Source organism: Phoenix dactylifera, chromosome 5 (genome assembly GCF_009389715.1).
Source record: "Phoenix dactylifera cultivar Barhee BC4 chromosome 5, palm_55x_up_171113_PBpolish2nd_filt_p, whole genome shotgun sequence".
In the NCBI taxonomy this organism is placed as follows: Eukaryota; Viridiplantae; Streptophyta; class Magnoliopsida; order Arecales; family Arecaceae; genus Phoenix; species Phoenix dactylifera.
In genome coordinates this window covers 6,500,741-6,517,827 of record NC_052396.1, presented here as the reverse complement: position 1 = coordinate 6,517,827, position 17,087 = coordinate 6,500,741, and the positions used below count along the sequence as shown (strand labels likewise).

Here is a 17,087-nt window from a genome sequence, read left to right as displayed (position 1 = left end):
GGGCGACGTTGGAGATAGAGATACCCGTAGGTCGTTTTTTGGATTCTCCGACCTAAAAATAGATAAAATATTGAAATTATTTGAAGCCAAAGTGGCGTCCTGTACCTTTTGGAGATATTTTGATGGCTCCTGAGCTCCAAAGTCCCTCAGGACTTGGCTCAGCACCGGCCTTCTTTGGCTCGATTTTCTGGGAGGTGTTCTGCGCTCGGGCTTCTGAGCTCGCGCTTATGAGCTCAGCAGCCTTCTGGTCTCGGCCTTCTGAGCTCGGGCTGCATGAGCTCGGCCTGGATGAGACTGCTGCAGGTCGTGGCTGCAGCATGTGGATGACGAGCTCGGCCTTCTGAGCTCGGCTCGGCCTGCATGAGCTCGGCCTGGATGAGATTGCTGCAGGTCGTGGCTGCAGCATGTGGATGACGAGCTCGGCTTTCTGAGCTCGGCTCGGCCTGCATGAGCTCAGCCTGGATGAGACTGCTGCAGGTCGTGGCTGCAGCATGTGGATGACGAGCTCGGCCTTCTGAGCTCGGCCTGCATGAGCTCGGCCTGGATGAGACTGCTGCAGGTCATGGCTGCAGCATGTGGATGACGAGCTCGGCTTTCTGAGCTCGGCTCGGCCTGCATGAGCTTGGCCTGGATGAGCTCGGCAGCCCTCTGTGCACGGCCGGGGCTTCGGTGATGGCGACGCTCTGAAGGAGAACAACGTCACGAGCGCCGTCGTAAGGACTTACACCCATGAGGAGGGAGTACATAACTCTCCTTCTCCAGACCTCAGCTTTTATTTCTCTTTTCCTCCAACTCGTTGATGTGAGACTTGGGCTACTACTTCTCACTAGTTGCCCCCACGTACGTCGTTGTAGCGGGAGCCATGCCTGATTCGAGATGACTCGGGAGAAAGTTTCTTCCTCTGCTTAACATGAACCCGTGGAGGCGGCACAGGAGGAGCCTCCACTTGTTGCAGGCTTTGGGCTGCAATGGCTAGCGCTTGGACTTGCTGCACTAGCACGTCGAAGTGCTCGGTTTGGACTTGTGGAGCTTGATCTGCCGGAGGTCTTGGTGGTGGATTCTGGACTGAGCGCCCGGGGCTTGGAGCATGATGCCGGGAGGTATCAGAGACTCCTCTGCTCCTTAGTTTCATGGCCACAACTCGGGCCCTTCCTCTAGCGCCAACTGTTGCTGGAAATTGGACCCGGGGGCGGCCGCGAACCGAGGAGGAGGAGCTCCGGCGAACACTGGCGGGCGGCGATCCGTCGGCGAGCGGCATCCTCCGGGGGACCTGCAAGAAGCCGGCCCTTCCTCTAGCGCCAACTGTTGCTGGAAATTGGACCCGGGGGCGGCCGCGAACCGAAGAGGAGGAGCTCCGGCGAACACTGGCGGACGGCGATCCGTCGGCGAGCGGCGTCCTCCGGGGGACCTGCAAGAAGCCGGTGGCCGGGCTTTTCCGGCGCCGGCCCTCCGATGCCTAAGTCAGAGGGGGGCTTAATTTTGGAGAAGGAGAGGGGGACTGTATGTGAAGTCCGAAAAATTTTCTTGGGAGGAAGAAGCCTCCAGCCCCCTTTTTAGAGGGAGAAGCTCCCCTTTTATAGGGAGAGTGGCAGAGTTACCTGTGATGTGACTGGGCGAATTAATGGGTTACCGTCACGATTGGACGTGGGCGTGGAAGTAATGAGTTGCCGTGGATGGCCCGTTCCCATCATGGGAGATGGCGTGCAGCCAGAGTTTGCTTGAGACGCGCAGTGCAGTACATTGAGGCGTTGACAGTCGTAGCAGAGTATGGTTCCTAATTAATATGTCGTGGCGTGGCCGGCAAGTAAAACATGGTGCGGTAAGGCTGCTGCAGGGCATGGCCGCAACATATAGACGACAAGGTCGGCCTTCTGAGGTCAGCTCAGCCTTTTGTCTCGGCCTGCTGTGCTCGGCCTTCTGTGCTCGGCCTTCTGAGCTCGGCAGCCTTCTGTGCTCGGCAGCCTTCTGGTTCGGCCTTCTGTGCTCGGCAACATGGATGAGCTCGGCAGCCTTCTGAGCTCGGCTCGGCCTGCTGTGCTCGGTCTTCGAAGCTCGGCCTTCTGTGCTCGGCAGCATGGATGAGCTCGGCAGCCTTCTGAGCTCGGCTTGGCTTTCTGAGCTCGGCCTGCATGATTAGCTCGGCCTGCATGATGAGCTTGGCAGCCTTCTGAGCTCGGCTTGCATGAGCTCGGCTCGGCTTTCTGAGCTCGGCTTGCTGTGCTCGGCTCGGCTTTCTGAGCTCGGCCTGCATGATGAGCTCGGCCTGCATGATGAGCTTGGCAGCCTTCTGAGCTCGGCTTGCATGAGCTCGGCTCGGTTTTCTGAGCTCAGCCTGCTGTGCTCGGCTCGGCTTTCTGAGCTCGGCTTGCATGATGAGCTCGGCTCGGCCTTCTGAGCTCGGCCTGCATGATAAGCTCAGGCTTGTTGTCAGATTTGGGTGCTTTAATTGTACGTGTGGGGTGGTCTATTTTTTCCCTCAACAAAGATTAACAAGTTATTGCCTTCTTTCTGTGTTGTGGATTTCATGTTCCTAAAGTCCTTGTGAAGATTTAGCATGATGGAGCTCCTCCTTCTTAGGGTTTAAAATCTAGGTATTCCAAGATTTGATAGATGATATAGCTTGTGGACTATCAGGTTTGTATTCTAAAACAGAAAAAGAAAAGGTTTAATTAGTTAAACAGGGGAAAAAAGGCTAAAAGTGTGACATTTGGAATAAAGTACAGGGACGTGAGACTAAAAGCACAACAAAGAATGTAATAAGATTCCAGCAAAATCCAAAACAACAAAAATAAATTATTTGGAGCGAAAATATATGCAAGTTGACAAAATATTCACCATCGAAATAGCCTAGAATCATCGCCATGGGCTTGAAGCAGTTTATAACCTCAAAAGGAAATAGCGAGGGCAGAATGAGCTAGAAGACAAGTGTTTATCCTCTATGCAACAACGAAACTGATAGCTAAATTAATACTCCATAGTCTTTTATTATTACCCTCTTCTCAAGCATGAAGCATCCGCCTTCTTCCTCTCTCTTCTCTCATGAGTCTCAATCAACTGAACTCACCTAATCCATCGAACATGAAAGGGTTGGCTTGAGAACTGAACCATTGATATGAAATTTCATTTACATGTCAAATACTAGAACTGACAATAACTTGATTGGTGTTTTATGTTTTGATTGGCCTCTAGTGCTAACTGTTAAAGGTGCAGGTAGGTTTGAAAAGCCATATGCGATGTGAAGCCGTTTGCATGTATTGGAGTAAAGTTACAGAGAATGAAAATACTCTGGAAGTAGGAAGGTTCTCCAGGAGATAACTTCAGGAAAAATTTACTCAAGCATTCATGTTAGTACAGTAATTTTATATTGTTTATCGTGTTGACTGAAACTCTACACAATGAACATCTGACAAATTAATTCTATACAAGTTGCCCCAAATCAGCATGCTTCAGACAAGCTGAATTATTCTAAGGCTCAGATTGATTCAGGAAGCTTTGGTGAATTACTTTAGTGGCAAGACAAGAGTTCATGAGAATTTTTCACATTGATTTACTTCGCCATTAATTCACTTCACAACAACTTATTTAATTCTCCTTGTTTCTCAGTGTTTGCGGTCAAACAGAGATTAGAACCTATTAAGTCAAAGCAATTTTATTCACATTGTCAAGGTGCCATCAAGTCAATGAGAGGACCACTAAGAGGTTTTAATGTTATGCACCAACGATCATCCATAGGTCTGGTTTAATGCTCAACAAGAACATAGTAACAGATGCATACAATTTGCCGCATGATATTCAAAAGCCACCGAGGCTAAAAGATAGGGCTCATTTGTCTGCAAAATTAGTGCAATATTAACTTTAGATAGAGTTGTCAAGCTGAATTGAAGAAGCTCAGAGGACAGAAGGACATGTATAAGCAATAAAACATAAAAGTGAAGAAAATATCAAAACTAGGAATCCTTGACAATGGATCTGGTTGCTGAGCAATGCAAACAACAGTCAGAAGTTGAATGGGGATTAAAGAACCATTGCATCTTTTCTTAGATTTAACAGGATGAAAAAAAATTGAAGGATCTGTTATGTTGCTAAACAAGCCAAACAACTGGCAGCAGTTGAATAGATATCAAAGAATCTCTATTGCACCATCTTATGTTCCTTATTAGAGGTCAGAGATCCTTATGTATGGCATATACTTTGGTGGACTTCAATTTGATCCTATGTACCCTTCGGCGGGAGGAGAGCGAGGGGATTTAGGGATTTGAGGGAAGCATTGCGAAGAGAGGAGGAAGGGAGAGAGGAGAGGCGGGCGCTAGTTGGATATGGATTCAAGGGTGGGCTTTCGTGTTCAAAGTGCTAGTTGGATTGAGCCCCACCAAACCCACTTCAATCCTGACTTGGTTGGAAATTCTCAGAAGTTTGAAATTGTGTTTAAAAGAATTTTAAGCTTGGAACACATAACTGTCTTTGGCCCGCTATGTGTGTCTATGGGTTGGTAGGTTCAGTAAAATTTACATTTATTTCAATATAAGTTATCAGAATGAGAAGTTTGGTTTGGTTTTGATTTGGTATATGTGGTTCCGAAGACAAGTACTGGCTTCAACTTATTATTGGGTAAGCATCTATTTCATCTTATTGTTTGAAAAAACAAATTAAATACATTAGTTAATAGATTGATTCTAAGAGAGTTAATATACATCTCATCTCGATATTAAAAAATAATAATAATACCCATCATGTATTTATTCTCCTATGATAAGACAAGGTGTAACTCGTACAAATTTCTTTTGTAATATTTTTTTAATGTAATTCAATGAGACCTCCGTGGTTTAAGGAGATGTGACAAGATCTTTTGAATTTGCAATTCTTTATATACTTAAATGTCAAATCTTAAAGGTCATTCCAAGAAACTAAGATATATATATATATACAAAGAATTTTGCACACAAGGTTTAACAAAAAGAATTTTGCAGTATGTAGTCACAAGACTTGGATTCTTACGTCAGGACCTCAACTTGCTGCTAAGCAAGTAAAATACAAAATTAGAATTTTGTAATTCAACAAGCCTCTGCACCTGTCGTTCTAAGAAGGTCCTACATTTGAGAACTAATAGAGTTCATAATTTTGGAGAATTAAGTTCCTTCCTTAATATATGTATCAATTATGTGACTTGAAAAATAAAAGGGAATGTATATCAAAGGTGCTCAAATTTTCTCCAGACATGAATAGAGAAGTTCAAATTAGGCCGGATTAAACAAAGTCTCATCCCAAGCCAACAAGTATTTTGCATTGGCCTGGGCCATGGTTTATGTAATCTGGGCTGGCTTTTGGTTTTAAAAATGTCAACTGATTTTAGGTCATGTTGGACTTAGACCGAAAGTTTGGGAAATACAACAAACCTGAACCAAAGTTGTATATCCGTAATTATATTCACAATTAAGCCCCCACCCAACCCTAACCTAGACATTGATTGAACCAATCTAACCCAACCCACATTATATGCTTGGGTCGAATATTTGGAGTTGGAGTGGCTTTTAGTTCTGCAACTGGATGTATTAATGGTTACGAAGAGCACTGTCTTGGCTATTTTTTACGACTCAATTGAACCTAGGTTGGCTTTCTCAACTTGAGCCAAAGCTTGCAATTTCAAGGAGCGACTTCTTTTACATTTGAACTCTCAACGTATCTTTTCCTGTATGTCTCTCTCTGGAAGGTTGAGATAGGATACCCAGCCACTGTAAAGAAGGCTGTATAATAAGCAAGCTAATCACTCTAGGAACAAACAGTCTAGGGCTTGTCCCACAGATCATGGTGAAAGGCTTGATGATCAAGCCAACGTTGTTAATAAATGAAGCACGGTACATCTCAAATAATATAATAGGTCGGCTATCTTTGCTTAATCATGTTTGCTTTCTAAACTATTCAGAGCAGCGAAATATCACACAACCATTGATTTCGACCTGTTAAAATTTCCATGATTTATCACTTTGTATTGTTTAACACCCGCTCTAGATTAAGTTAGGCTAGACAGCCCCATTCCAACTCCAACACACTAGTTAGTAGTCACTTATCCTTGCATATTGGGTCCAGCGAGTCATTAGCTATCATGTGGTGAAACTGCACCGATTAAATATTTTGATTGAAAATATACAGCGGATTGCAAGCACAAATGAGTTAAAGGATTAGAAACTATCAAGTATGTACTTGTAAGCGGCTTTGCACAAGGAGGATGATCATGCACGAACAATCTGGCTCCCAACTTATTGTCGTGCTCTAAATTCTCTTTCTGAGTTGATACGTGACACGGTCATGCATTATACCATATGCACTACATGGCTTGCACCACATCAATCACCTCATCTTCTTTTTGTGGGCTTCATTTATTATATGTTTGTCTCAATGATTGATCCACAATAAAAAGACTGAGATGATTGGCGTGGTGGATGACCATATTGGTATATATGGTATAGGGTAAAATTTTCCGATCACCAATATCTACTCTTATAGAAATTAGAATTCTAAAAGGCATAACACCATGATTACACAAATTGGCTCAGACGAGGCTTGCTCTTCAAAGATCCACATGCATGAGATGCTCACGCCAAGCTGGGTGGCCACCCACCTCACATTCTACTTTCTAGCCAATTACGTGTGCATCCATCTTCTATTTGTCTCTCTAACCATAGCATAGAAAATTAGACGTGCTGCTTCGGAAACCAAACTTCTCCGATGGTCCACAGATCACACGCATCTTTTCCTCTTTCTGCCACGATTCTTCGCATTCCCGCGTCATATCAGAGCTACGTTAACAACATTTACTGTGATGACAAGAAGGCATGGATCGTCACACTCCCATGGTTTTTTCTAAGAAAATAAAAGAATAATACAGAGAGATTAAAAAGAAGAGAGGGTGATACGATTCTCACTTATTACTATTTCCTGAAAGAAAAAAAATCTAACTTCCATTACAAAGAATTACATGTAGATTTTTAATAGAAACTGTTCATAAATTACAAACTTTAGACTTTAGGCACCACAAAAACATGTAGCCGTCCTTCTGTAACCCATATCATATAATCTCAAACATCATTCAGTCCACGTTTCTCTCACCCGAGCACCCGTCCCACCGACTGCTTGGAGGCGACCATACCCCGGAGAAACCCACCCCACCCAAAAAGAAATCCCAGCTGTGACCAACCGACGCCTTCCCCCCCACATGGAGGTACGATGAGACTCACGGACACATCTATACGGGAACAGAATCAGCCGCCTGATTAGCGTACGAGGAGACAGTTTGCGCATCCGCATATAAATTCACATACACGCGCCCTGAACGCGATATATCTCTCCCAACGGCTCGATCGCCTGGGTCGCCCCCTACTCCTCATTCAGCGACGGCACGTGCCTACTCCGAGTACTGCTGCTGCTGCTGAAGCTGCGAAGCCCGTATCCAAACCCTGGTTATGTTAACCCACCATGGTTACTTTAAGCCCACACTCCTTCCTTTTTATCGTCTTTATCGTCTCGCTGTTCCCTATTCCCTTTTCTCCAGCCTCACCGCCCCTATCAACTCACAGCCCAACCACTGTAGATAGGTAGTGAGAGTGCAGTATAGAAAAAAAAGTAGCAGTAGAGAGAGAAAGAGAGAGAGCCCCTCAATGGCTTCTCTCCACCTCCCTCTGCTGTTCGCCTTCATGGTTTGGTTGGCCCCGGCGGAGGGGCACAACATAACGGCGATTTTGGACGGGTTTCCGGAGTACTCGGTGTACAACAGCTACCTGAGCCGGACGAAGGTGTGCGACGAGATCAACTCCCGGGAGACGGTGACGTCTCTGGTCCTCCCTAACGCCGCAATGTCCGCCCTCGCCGCCAAGCAATCCCTGGCCGGCATCAAGAACGCCCTCCGCCTCCTCACCCTCCTCGACTACTTCGACCCCCAGAAGCTCCATGATATCCCCCACGGCTCCACCCTCACCACCACCCTCTACCAGACCACCGGCAACGCCCCGGGCAACTCCGGCTTCGTCAACATCACCAACCTCCGTGGCGGCCGCGTCGCCTTCTCTGCCGCCGCCCATGGCTCCAAGCTCGACTCCTCCTACACCAAGACCGTCCGCGAGGTCCCCTACAACCTCTCTGTCCTTGAGATATCTGCGCCCATCGTTTTCCCTGGCCTCCTCGACGCCCCCTCCGCCGCCTCCTCCAACCTCACCGCCCTTCTCGAGAAGGCCGGCTGCAAGACCTTCGCCTCCCTCCTCGCCTCGTCTGGCGTCCTTAAGATCTTCCAGTCCGCCATGGATAAAGGCCTCACCCTCTTCGCCCCCAACGACGAGGCCTTCAAGGCCTCCGGCGTCCCCGATCTCCACTCTCTCTCAAGCGCCGAGCTCGTCACCCTCCTCCAGTACCACGCCCTCCCCAGCTACACCCCCAAATCTTCGCTCAAAAGCGCCAAGGGCCGGATCGCCACCATGGCCTCCACTGGCGCCGGCAAGTACGACTTCTCCGTCGTCTCCCGCGGCGACGACGTCTCCCTCGACACCGGCGTCGACACCTCCCGCGTCGCCAGCACTGTACTCGACGACACCCCCGTCTGCGTCCTCACCGTCGACAACCTCCTCCTCCCGTCCGAGCTATTCGGCAGAGCGCCGGCCCCGGCGCCGGGGCCCGCGGCGCTGACGCCGTCCCCGTCTCCCCTCCCGGCCAAGGAGGCACCGGCACCGACCCCGAAGGCCAAGGCGCCCAAGCATAGGCATCGGTCCCCGCCGGCCCCGCCGACGTCCGCCTCCGAGGGTCGCCGGTGGGATCTCCGCAGTCGGCCGCGGACAAGGTAGCGGACGAGAAGTCGGATGCGGTGAGGCCGCTGGGGACACTGTCGGCAGCCGCGGCGGTCTCCACGTTGGTGGCGCTGGCTTCCGTCTTGTAAGCCGAGCTTTTAATGGAATCTTAAGTGGATTTGAGTGGAGCGAGTGAGCGAAGAACAGTTCATCATCGCTTTCTTTCTCACTCACTCTTCAACTCCATCTGTGTTCTCTCTGGTTAGCTGATTTTCTTTTTTGTTAGTCGAGAGATGATGCTGTTCCTGGTTTTGTCTCGCACTTGGCATGTTCATGAATTTGTTATCTTTTTCTTTGTCTTCATTTATATTTGGATTTCTCATTATGAGAGCTGTCTATTTTAATCCATGATGTTGCTAGCTGAAAGGAACCGTTTCTTCTTCTACGTCTTATCACTCTTCGTTTTACTACTTTTTCCACGGAGATAATGGAAGACGACTGATAATTATTGTGCTTTTATATAATAATATTACATGTCTTCGTATATAAATAACAAATGTCCATAATATAATCATTGTTCTACGAAAAATTATATCTATATTAATTAAAAATAAAATAAAAATTTAAAATTTTTTTTGTTATTGAGATTACGATTTATTTGCATGTTTAGCTATTAAGGCTATTTTAGTTATTTTAATTTAAAATCGTTAATTTTTATATAAATATATATATAAAAATAAAAATAAAAAAAATATAATAGTAAAATAAGTTTTTTATAAGGTATACATATAAATATTATTTTTGAAAAAATATTTATATAAAATTTAATATTTAAAAAAATATTTATGTAAAAATTTTATATATATATATATATATATATATATATATATATATATATATATATATATATATATATATATATATATATATGCGCGCATGTGTAGGGCTTCCCCATTTCTTTCCATCATTTATATATCTTGAATCACGGATAGTCCTTCCAATCCACCTGGGTTTCTCTAAATGTATTTTGTTAATGTGGTCGAGTTATTTTTCATAATGATAGGGCTGGCCTACTGGATTTGCTGGGCGGACGCATATCGAAAGATCCGCTCGTGCAGCCTGCAATTTTTTTTTTTAAGTGACGTTGGGAGGGGGGATGTGCGTAATTTATTTTGGTTTTTTATGATAAATGGGTTTTTGAAGAAATAAAAAGGATTGGAAGCTTTGTGGATATGAAGGGACCGGGGAGTACAGCTGCACGTGAGACAGCAGCGGCGGGATCTCTCAGGAGGCCATGTGCGTGCCTAGACGGGGTGGGCCCACTCGCTTAGTCGCTTCTCTAACGGGCCAGGAATTTGAAAGATTATCCTGTATATGGATTTGAAGGACTATAGAAAAACCCTTTTTCTTTAATTTTAATAATACTGGCCTTTTATTTCAATAATGCGGGTTTTACCGTGGTTTGGTTCGATTTGGTGTTAGATTTTGTCGTGTTTTGAGGAGGATGAGGCGGGGGAAGAATCATGGTCCGTGGATATCATTCGCTTTCGGTCTCCCCTCTCTTTTCTTCCCACGTGGCTTCGGCTCGCGAAGCGCTTCGTCTTGATTTGATCTTTATGTCTCCCGCGCTCTCGTTTTATGGTTTTGGGATAGCATGTTGATATTTGAGATTTCTGTTTTCAAAATTATTTTTGAATTATAAAAATTTATAAATAAAATATTTTTTAAAAATATATAATAAATATTTATATTTTTAAAAAAATAGATACTAAGCCGTTTTAAAATGTATTATTTTCAAAAAATATTTGTTAGAAAAAAAAATATTTTGATGACAAAAATTATTTATGGTTAACCAAATAAGTCCCTGTAGTATTCAACTAAGCTTATTAACATTCTTTTTACATGGATTGCTAATTATTCGATGGTAATACGCCGCTGTCGGTTACTAAGAAATGAAGGAGATTTCTTCAATAAGAAATTTGGCTAGGAGCTCAATGCTAAACAACGGTAGAATTGAGGGCTGTAAGGAAAAGGTAAAATGTTGCACCACTCATTCACGCAATCATAATTATTTATCAAATCCCTACCTTTTGATTTGTCAACTCATCAGTCGTTTTAATAATGGAAAAAGGAATGACACTCTTTAAATGCATTAAAGATGGACAGTAAGCATCATACTCTTATTCTCCTCCAGCGATGTTGTGATTATATTGGCTATGAGCATGGTCACAAGCTTCACATTCAGAAAATTTGGCAAGAGATATAGAATTAAAATTTTTGGAGAATAGTCGAAGATTTAACCAAAAGTTTAAAATATTAAAAAAAGAATGAAGAATGAAAATATCAATATATGTATATCTCAGTGCATTTTGAAATAAAACTATTTAAAAGAAAGCCATCAATATATGCAATAAAGAGGACGATCTTCATGCAACTGCTTAGATCAAGAAACTTTTGCATCAGACCAGATTCAATTATTTATTTGTGTACATGCTAGGGCTGCCTTTCGATGACTAAAGTTAATCCCACCAAGCATCCAGTAATTCCTCATCAATGCATTGTTGTCTAATTAATGTGTCGGGATTAAGAAATCCATGGATCTAAAGTGTATCATCTAAGATTCCCTCAAAATTCCAGACAATCAATGAAGATAGCCTAATATTACGTGAAGAGCCTCCAGTCCTTAATACAAACTTTTGTTCCATTCCTGGCGCAATCCACGGAAACATTAGCCTTTCCGAACGCCCCAACCGCTCTCTGGGAATTAAATTGGCCAAGGCTAAAAACGGAGACTCTTGGAGTCCAGGCTCAGCCTGGAACAAGCTCAAATGTAGACCTGACTGAAGGGATTAATTTCCAAGCCTGAGGCTAGATTTAGACTTTGTTTATTTATTTTTAAGGTTGAGTGAAGAGAGAGAGCATTAGGAATATGCAAGGAAACAAAAAAGAAAAGAAGTTAGAGGAAGCGAGAAGAATAACAAACTGACAAGTCCAGCTAAATTTGGGACGTTCCGGAGACATGATTTGGTTCATCAGTAAAATCACTCTATGTTCACCCTTTTCTTCTTACGGGGTAGAAAACCAGAACAAAGAGAGAAACTCAACCTGAGACCTTACTGCAGCCGTGTAGGTGTCTGGGCTTACGGTTTCTCTTAGTTTCCGCCTCCCTCGTTACGGTTTGTATGGTCATTGGATACTTACATAATATCAAACTTCGTCATTTCAACACCAGTGCCATATTAGTATTGTTTTGGTATAGTACAATATGAAATTTTTTGACGTACCGATTATCAGTATGTCTTATACTATACCAAACTGGTACGATATGATACGTTCCATATCATCCGATTCAGACAATACGGTAGACCATGCATAATATAATTGACACCTTGGCCTTTGTTTAGCTTAAACAATATAATTCGACATATGTCAAGATATCAGCTAGAGATTTCTTAATCTTCTTTTTTTATTTATAATACTGAATCAATTATATTGAGAGAAAAAGATAAAATTTAAATCAGTCAATCTCATAACAAGATAGTTAATCTCACTGCTTGTCAATTTCCTTCATGGCCAAGCTCCATCAACACTTGTTTAGAGTTGTGCTTGAGAGCATAAAAGACTTTTGAAGCAGGATTATGTCATCATGTAGAGAAGCCAACCCAACAATTCGTCAGCTAATAAAACTTGCAAAGCATTCTCTTGAGGCCATCCCAACCGGACCCTGAACGGATTTTGGCCTACCATGATGAGAGGCTAGTTACTGAGGCCCCTCCTCCACTTGAGACCGGTCATGCTATAGCCGTAGGAGATCGATGCTGAGCTAAGCTTTTGAAACAAGTAGTAATTTTAATAAAATATTAAAGAATAAAAAGTATAAAATGTATAAATAAATTTATTTTATTTTATTAGTTTAAGTTTTTAGCACGAATGGTGGTTTCAACCCTTGCGGCCCTTCGCAGAAAAACGCGTTGTCGGATGATAAACTGATGGTGGGTCCAGTATGCGTTGGATGCGATTTTATGGTCTGATGCGTCCATGAGTCACGACAAACACCAGCCTGTGGAGCCACGATTCTCGTCGCCTTGGCTCTTGCGCATAATCCGTCGCTTTGTGAATCCTTAGCTGTCTTGAGAGGGTTGGGATTTATTCTCACATTCTTTCATACTAGAACCACTGCGGCAGTATACCCACTTTAAGCTACGGCACAAGAAGGAATAATGAAATCGGCATGCTTTGGATGCTAGAGGAAGATTTTTTTAATTAAAATATCTTTTTTAAAAAAATTGATGTCTGAATAGATGATATCTAAGAAAGTATTTTTTTTAATTTTTGGTGGATCATGAGAAAATGGCACATTTTAGAATTGCTTATAATTGGTTGAGCATTTATTTTCTAAAAAAATAATATAAAATATTTGTTATTCTCTTAATAAAGAAAAAGATATTAATACATTATATTTAAAATTTTAAGGGTATAATTGAAAAAAAAATTATTTCAGTTTTTAGCAGGAGGGAATTTGGCTTTTTCATATTCTATATGGGTTTTTCTCCTTTGAAATCTCCAACAGGATATGAGATCTTTATTTATTTTTTTATAGATTTTTTTGCATAAATATCATTCTAAAAATTTAAATTTGAGTGAATACCCTCTTAAAAATTATATTTATTTCTGTACCCTCTTAAAACACTGTTTTTGCACAAAAGACTCAAATATAACGGTTCTTCTAACACCGTTAATAAAAATCATATTTATTTTAATTAAAAATAAAATAAAAATTTAAAATTACTTTTTTTGATCCTCCATCGCGATCGTGTTATAAATATTTCTTTTTACACATCTATCTATTAAGAATATTTTAGTTATTTTAATCTGAAACCGTTAATTTTTTTAACAATGTTAGATGGTGTGGGTATACATGCAAAAACAAAGATAAAAAAAAGATAAAGTAGCAAAACAAATATTTCTTAGGATATACATATAAATATTAATTTTATATTAATGTAAACTTTAATATTGAAAAGGGTATTCATGCAAATTTTTTTTTATTTTTTATCGACCATACTTTTTTTCTTCTATTTTTTTTTGTGAACTAAACGTGTCCTGTGTCTCGGCTTCCGCGAACAAATATGGCTTAAACAAACGGTGGAGAGCGACTGATGCTTATCCGAGCCAGGCCAATCGTCCGACAACAACAAAACCCAATAACTCCGGCCCAAAAAGTTGGGGTCCAATCAAACCTGGACGTCTGATGCCCGAGATCCGGACCAGGCTCCTCCTGAGGCTATGTTCAAATGAGCTGGACTTGGATCTGAACTAGGGCGAAACTCGGCTGCAAGCCCAACGTGCCTCTTGACATCTCGACTTGTCACGTGGCAGGAGTGGATTGGCTGGTTCACTAGTTTTCTACCCCTTTGGTGGACATCAAGCTTTTTGGTTGGTTGCGAGTTTGGGCGGTGTTTTCGAGCTCCAGCTCCAGAGAAGATAAAATGGTATTTTTTTTTCCTGTCCCTCCTTCCTTCGCTGCATCAAATTGGTGTGATGGCAGGGGTTTATTAAATGTTGAACTCCAAAACCAGCATTAATAGGTTTGAGAAGGTTTGATTATTCATTTACCGCAGGTCAGGCCATATGTGGAGTGTGCTTCAGACATCACACTGGAAACAGGCAAAGGAGTTGTGTTTCAGAGACATTTTTTCCAAAGAGATGTCTAGTCAATTTGTTCTACGTTATATGACAAATTTGCCGATATGTAAAGGACTTCGATGCTTATTGATGTGGAAGATAACCTTGCTAATAATCAAAGGATGTGCCGTTTAACTTCTCAAATGATTTTTTCTTATAGCAATGAGTGTTAATAGCAATCTGGCCATCATCGTGACGATCGGACCTCTCCATCTAGAAAATGGAAGTTCCAAGTTCAAGCCTCTGCAGGAGTATCCTTGAAAGTTAGAATTTGACTATAAGGAGGCATATTGCTCCAGAAACATTGATGAACCAATTTGTAAACCTTATTTTATACTATTATGGCAGGCTTTTTTATCGAACCAAGCTAATTTAAATTTTCCTAAATGCTTTGCTCATACCTAATCTCTTGGCATCTCTGTCATGAGCAAGATTCATCAATTCCAAGTTACCGAGCACTTTAACAATGTAATAATTAAAAAAAATTCATATCAAGTGTTTTTAAACAAGGCCAAGGTTAAAATAATATAAAAATATTGTTCCATAATTTTTCATCAAAGCTTTTACTATATTGAAAGAGAGAGGGCCAAATATCACAACATTATTCTCATACATAGAGAGACTATTTTTATATTTTGAATTCGATTATAATTAAGTAATTTTATCATTGTGTGGAGACTCATTTTTGAAGCTTTTGCCACGACTTCTGGCCTCTCAACCTAGCTGTCCATAACAATCCTTTTCAATTTAACCCTGAAAGAGGGCCGGCATTCAAGTGGTGAAATTTTAGAATGAGTTTTCTATGTTATTTAGGTGTCTTCCTGCTGGAAAAGCATGGCTCTGTTTTGGACGGCCATGCTTGATGCTTTTTTCTTTTTTTTGCTAAAAAAAGGGGAAGAGAAAAGAAAGGGACAAGCTCACCCTCCGTGTAGCAGCTTCCATTGGGCCTTCACCTCGCTAGAAGAATATTCGATACGGGCAGAAATGACCGTGTGTTGGGCACTCCGGCCAGTTTTACTCATATCTTTTCCACCCGTAGGCCTAGCGCGTTTATCTCTCTGGACTCTAGCATGAACCTTCCGTGTGAGTACGTCATACCTGATATCACCGAAGCTACCAGAGGACCAATATGCCCTTCCAAACCACGTGTCCGAGCAGGGAGCATCCGGTTTTTTATAATTTAATCGGCGCCCGTACGTTTAAACTCGGAACCAGGCTGAGTTTTATTGAGCTACCAACTCAGTGGCCGTGCCTGATGCTTATGTAGCTTGATGGATGGGAACCATAAGCACCTTCCCGGTAGCTATAAGGCCCATATATGCTGTGGATTGAACCCAGAGTCCACCGGTATAGAGTCTAGAGTGACATAGCATTTCCTAGTACTGTTCCCCTGTTTAGTCTTTTGCCACGTCATCAAGTTCTTTTTTTCTTTTTTAAAAGGGCACGGAAGGAATGAGAAATAGAGGTAAATATAGCCACGTGTCAGCACCTCCATCGTCAATTCCGCCCCAATCTGAAGAAGGGCTCGTGTTCTCCACGGCACCACCTTCAAAAGCGGCGGCTCCACCTCATCCTTCACCTACCCCTCGCAGCCCCCAAGAAAGAAGAAGAGAGAAGAGCGACAGCGAATAATCCGGTACGAAGAGATGGCGTCTTCTATGGTGAGCACGGTGGGAGCTCGCTTCTCGTACGCCCCTACCGCGGAAGGGCTAAAAACAGAGGCGGATGCAGGCGGTCTCTCTTCCGCGCCGCGCCGTCGCGGTCAGGGCTGAGGGGGGCGTCAACCCGGAGATCCGAAAGGCGGAGGAGAAGGTCGTGGACTCCGTCGTCGTCGCTGAGCTCTCCAAACCCGTCACCGCCTACTGCCGGTATTAATATTCCTTTCCTTCTCTCTCTCTCTCTCTCTCTCTCTGTTTTTTTTAATAAACGAAAACGAAAACGAAAACGAAAACAAAAAACAAGAACATTGCTATGATTAATTAGTGGGAGATGGGATCAGGTGTTGGAGGTCGGGGACGTTCCCGCTGTGCGACGGGAGCCATATGAAGCACAACAAGGCTACGGGTGACAACGTGGGGCCTTTGCTGCTCAAGAAGTGAAGTGAAATTTGGACTCCAATTCCACCTCTTATTTTCTTTAATAATTTGTTCCTGTTATGAGTTCTTGGATATTGCTCGTCTCCTGATGAATGGAGCCCATATAATTAATTATATGTACGCATGATCTCGGTATGTTGGAAATGATCCTTTGAGAAGAGCGCAACTTCCACTCTCAGGTTGATCATGTTTTCATTTTATTACTTGATGGGTGTTCTTTGCCTCTAAATTTAGCACGGTATTTAAACATTCTGGTGATGATCTTGTCAGGGCTAAAAAAAATAGGTGGAACAGATTTGCATTAATGTGTCATGTTTTTTTTCAGCAGGATGGTGGGGAGTATTTATTTTACTTCATTTCACAAAAAAGAAACTAACTCATGGTATGTAAAGGATTAAGAGGGAAGTCTCATAGGCACAAGTTTGGAATCCAGCAAGAGACAAAGATCTACAATTCATAAAAAATTTAATGTTTTTGGAGCGAATTTGGTACAGATTAGACTGCAACAAGAACATAATGCAAAATTGTTAATGTAATC

At 42.6% G+C, this 17,087-nt stretch overlaps 2 protein-coding genes across 2 annotated transcripts; both read left to right on the top strand.

The window, feature by feature from the left end:
- Window positions 1–7,403: 7,403 nt before the first annotated feature.
- Window positions 7,404–9,213, top strand: LOC103716887 (fasciclin-like arabinogalactan protein 8). Its single transcript, XM_008805075.4, is given in 2 exon segments — window positions 7,404–8,781; window positions 8,784–9,213. Coding segments are annotated over 2 exon segments (1,263 nt in total). The 5' UTR covers window positions 7,404–7,652; the 3' UTR covers window positions 8,918–9,213.
- Window positions 9,214–15,989: 6,776 nt separating this feature from the next.
- Window positions 15,990–16,773, top strand: LOC103716886 (CDGSH iron-sulfur domain-containing protein NEET). Its single transcript, XM_008805074.3, has 2 exons — window positions 15,990–16,321; window positions 16,453–16,773. Exons 1-2 carry the CDS (start codon window positions 16,179–16,181, stop codon window positions 16,550–16,552), a joined length of 243 nt encoding a protein of 80 aa, XP_008803296.2. The 5' UTR covers window positions 15,990–16,178; the 3' UTR covers window positions 16,553–16,773.
- Window positions 16,774–17,087: the final 314 nt, after the last annotated feature.

Excerpts from the sequence above, each read along its gene's own strand:
- LOC103716886 (XM_008805074.3), top strand. The coding sequence starts at position 16,179 with ATGCAGGCGGTCTCTCTTCCGCGCCGCGCCGTCGCGGTCAGGGCTGAG. Across the intron at positions 16,322-16,452 it reads CCCGTCACCGCCTACTGCCG|GTGTTGGAGGTCGGGGACGT; the intron begins GTATTAATATTC and ends AGATGGGATCAG.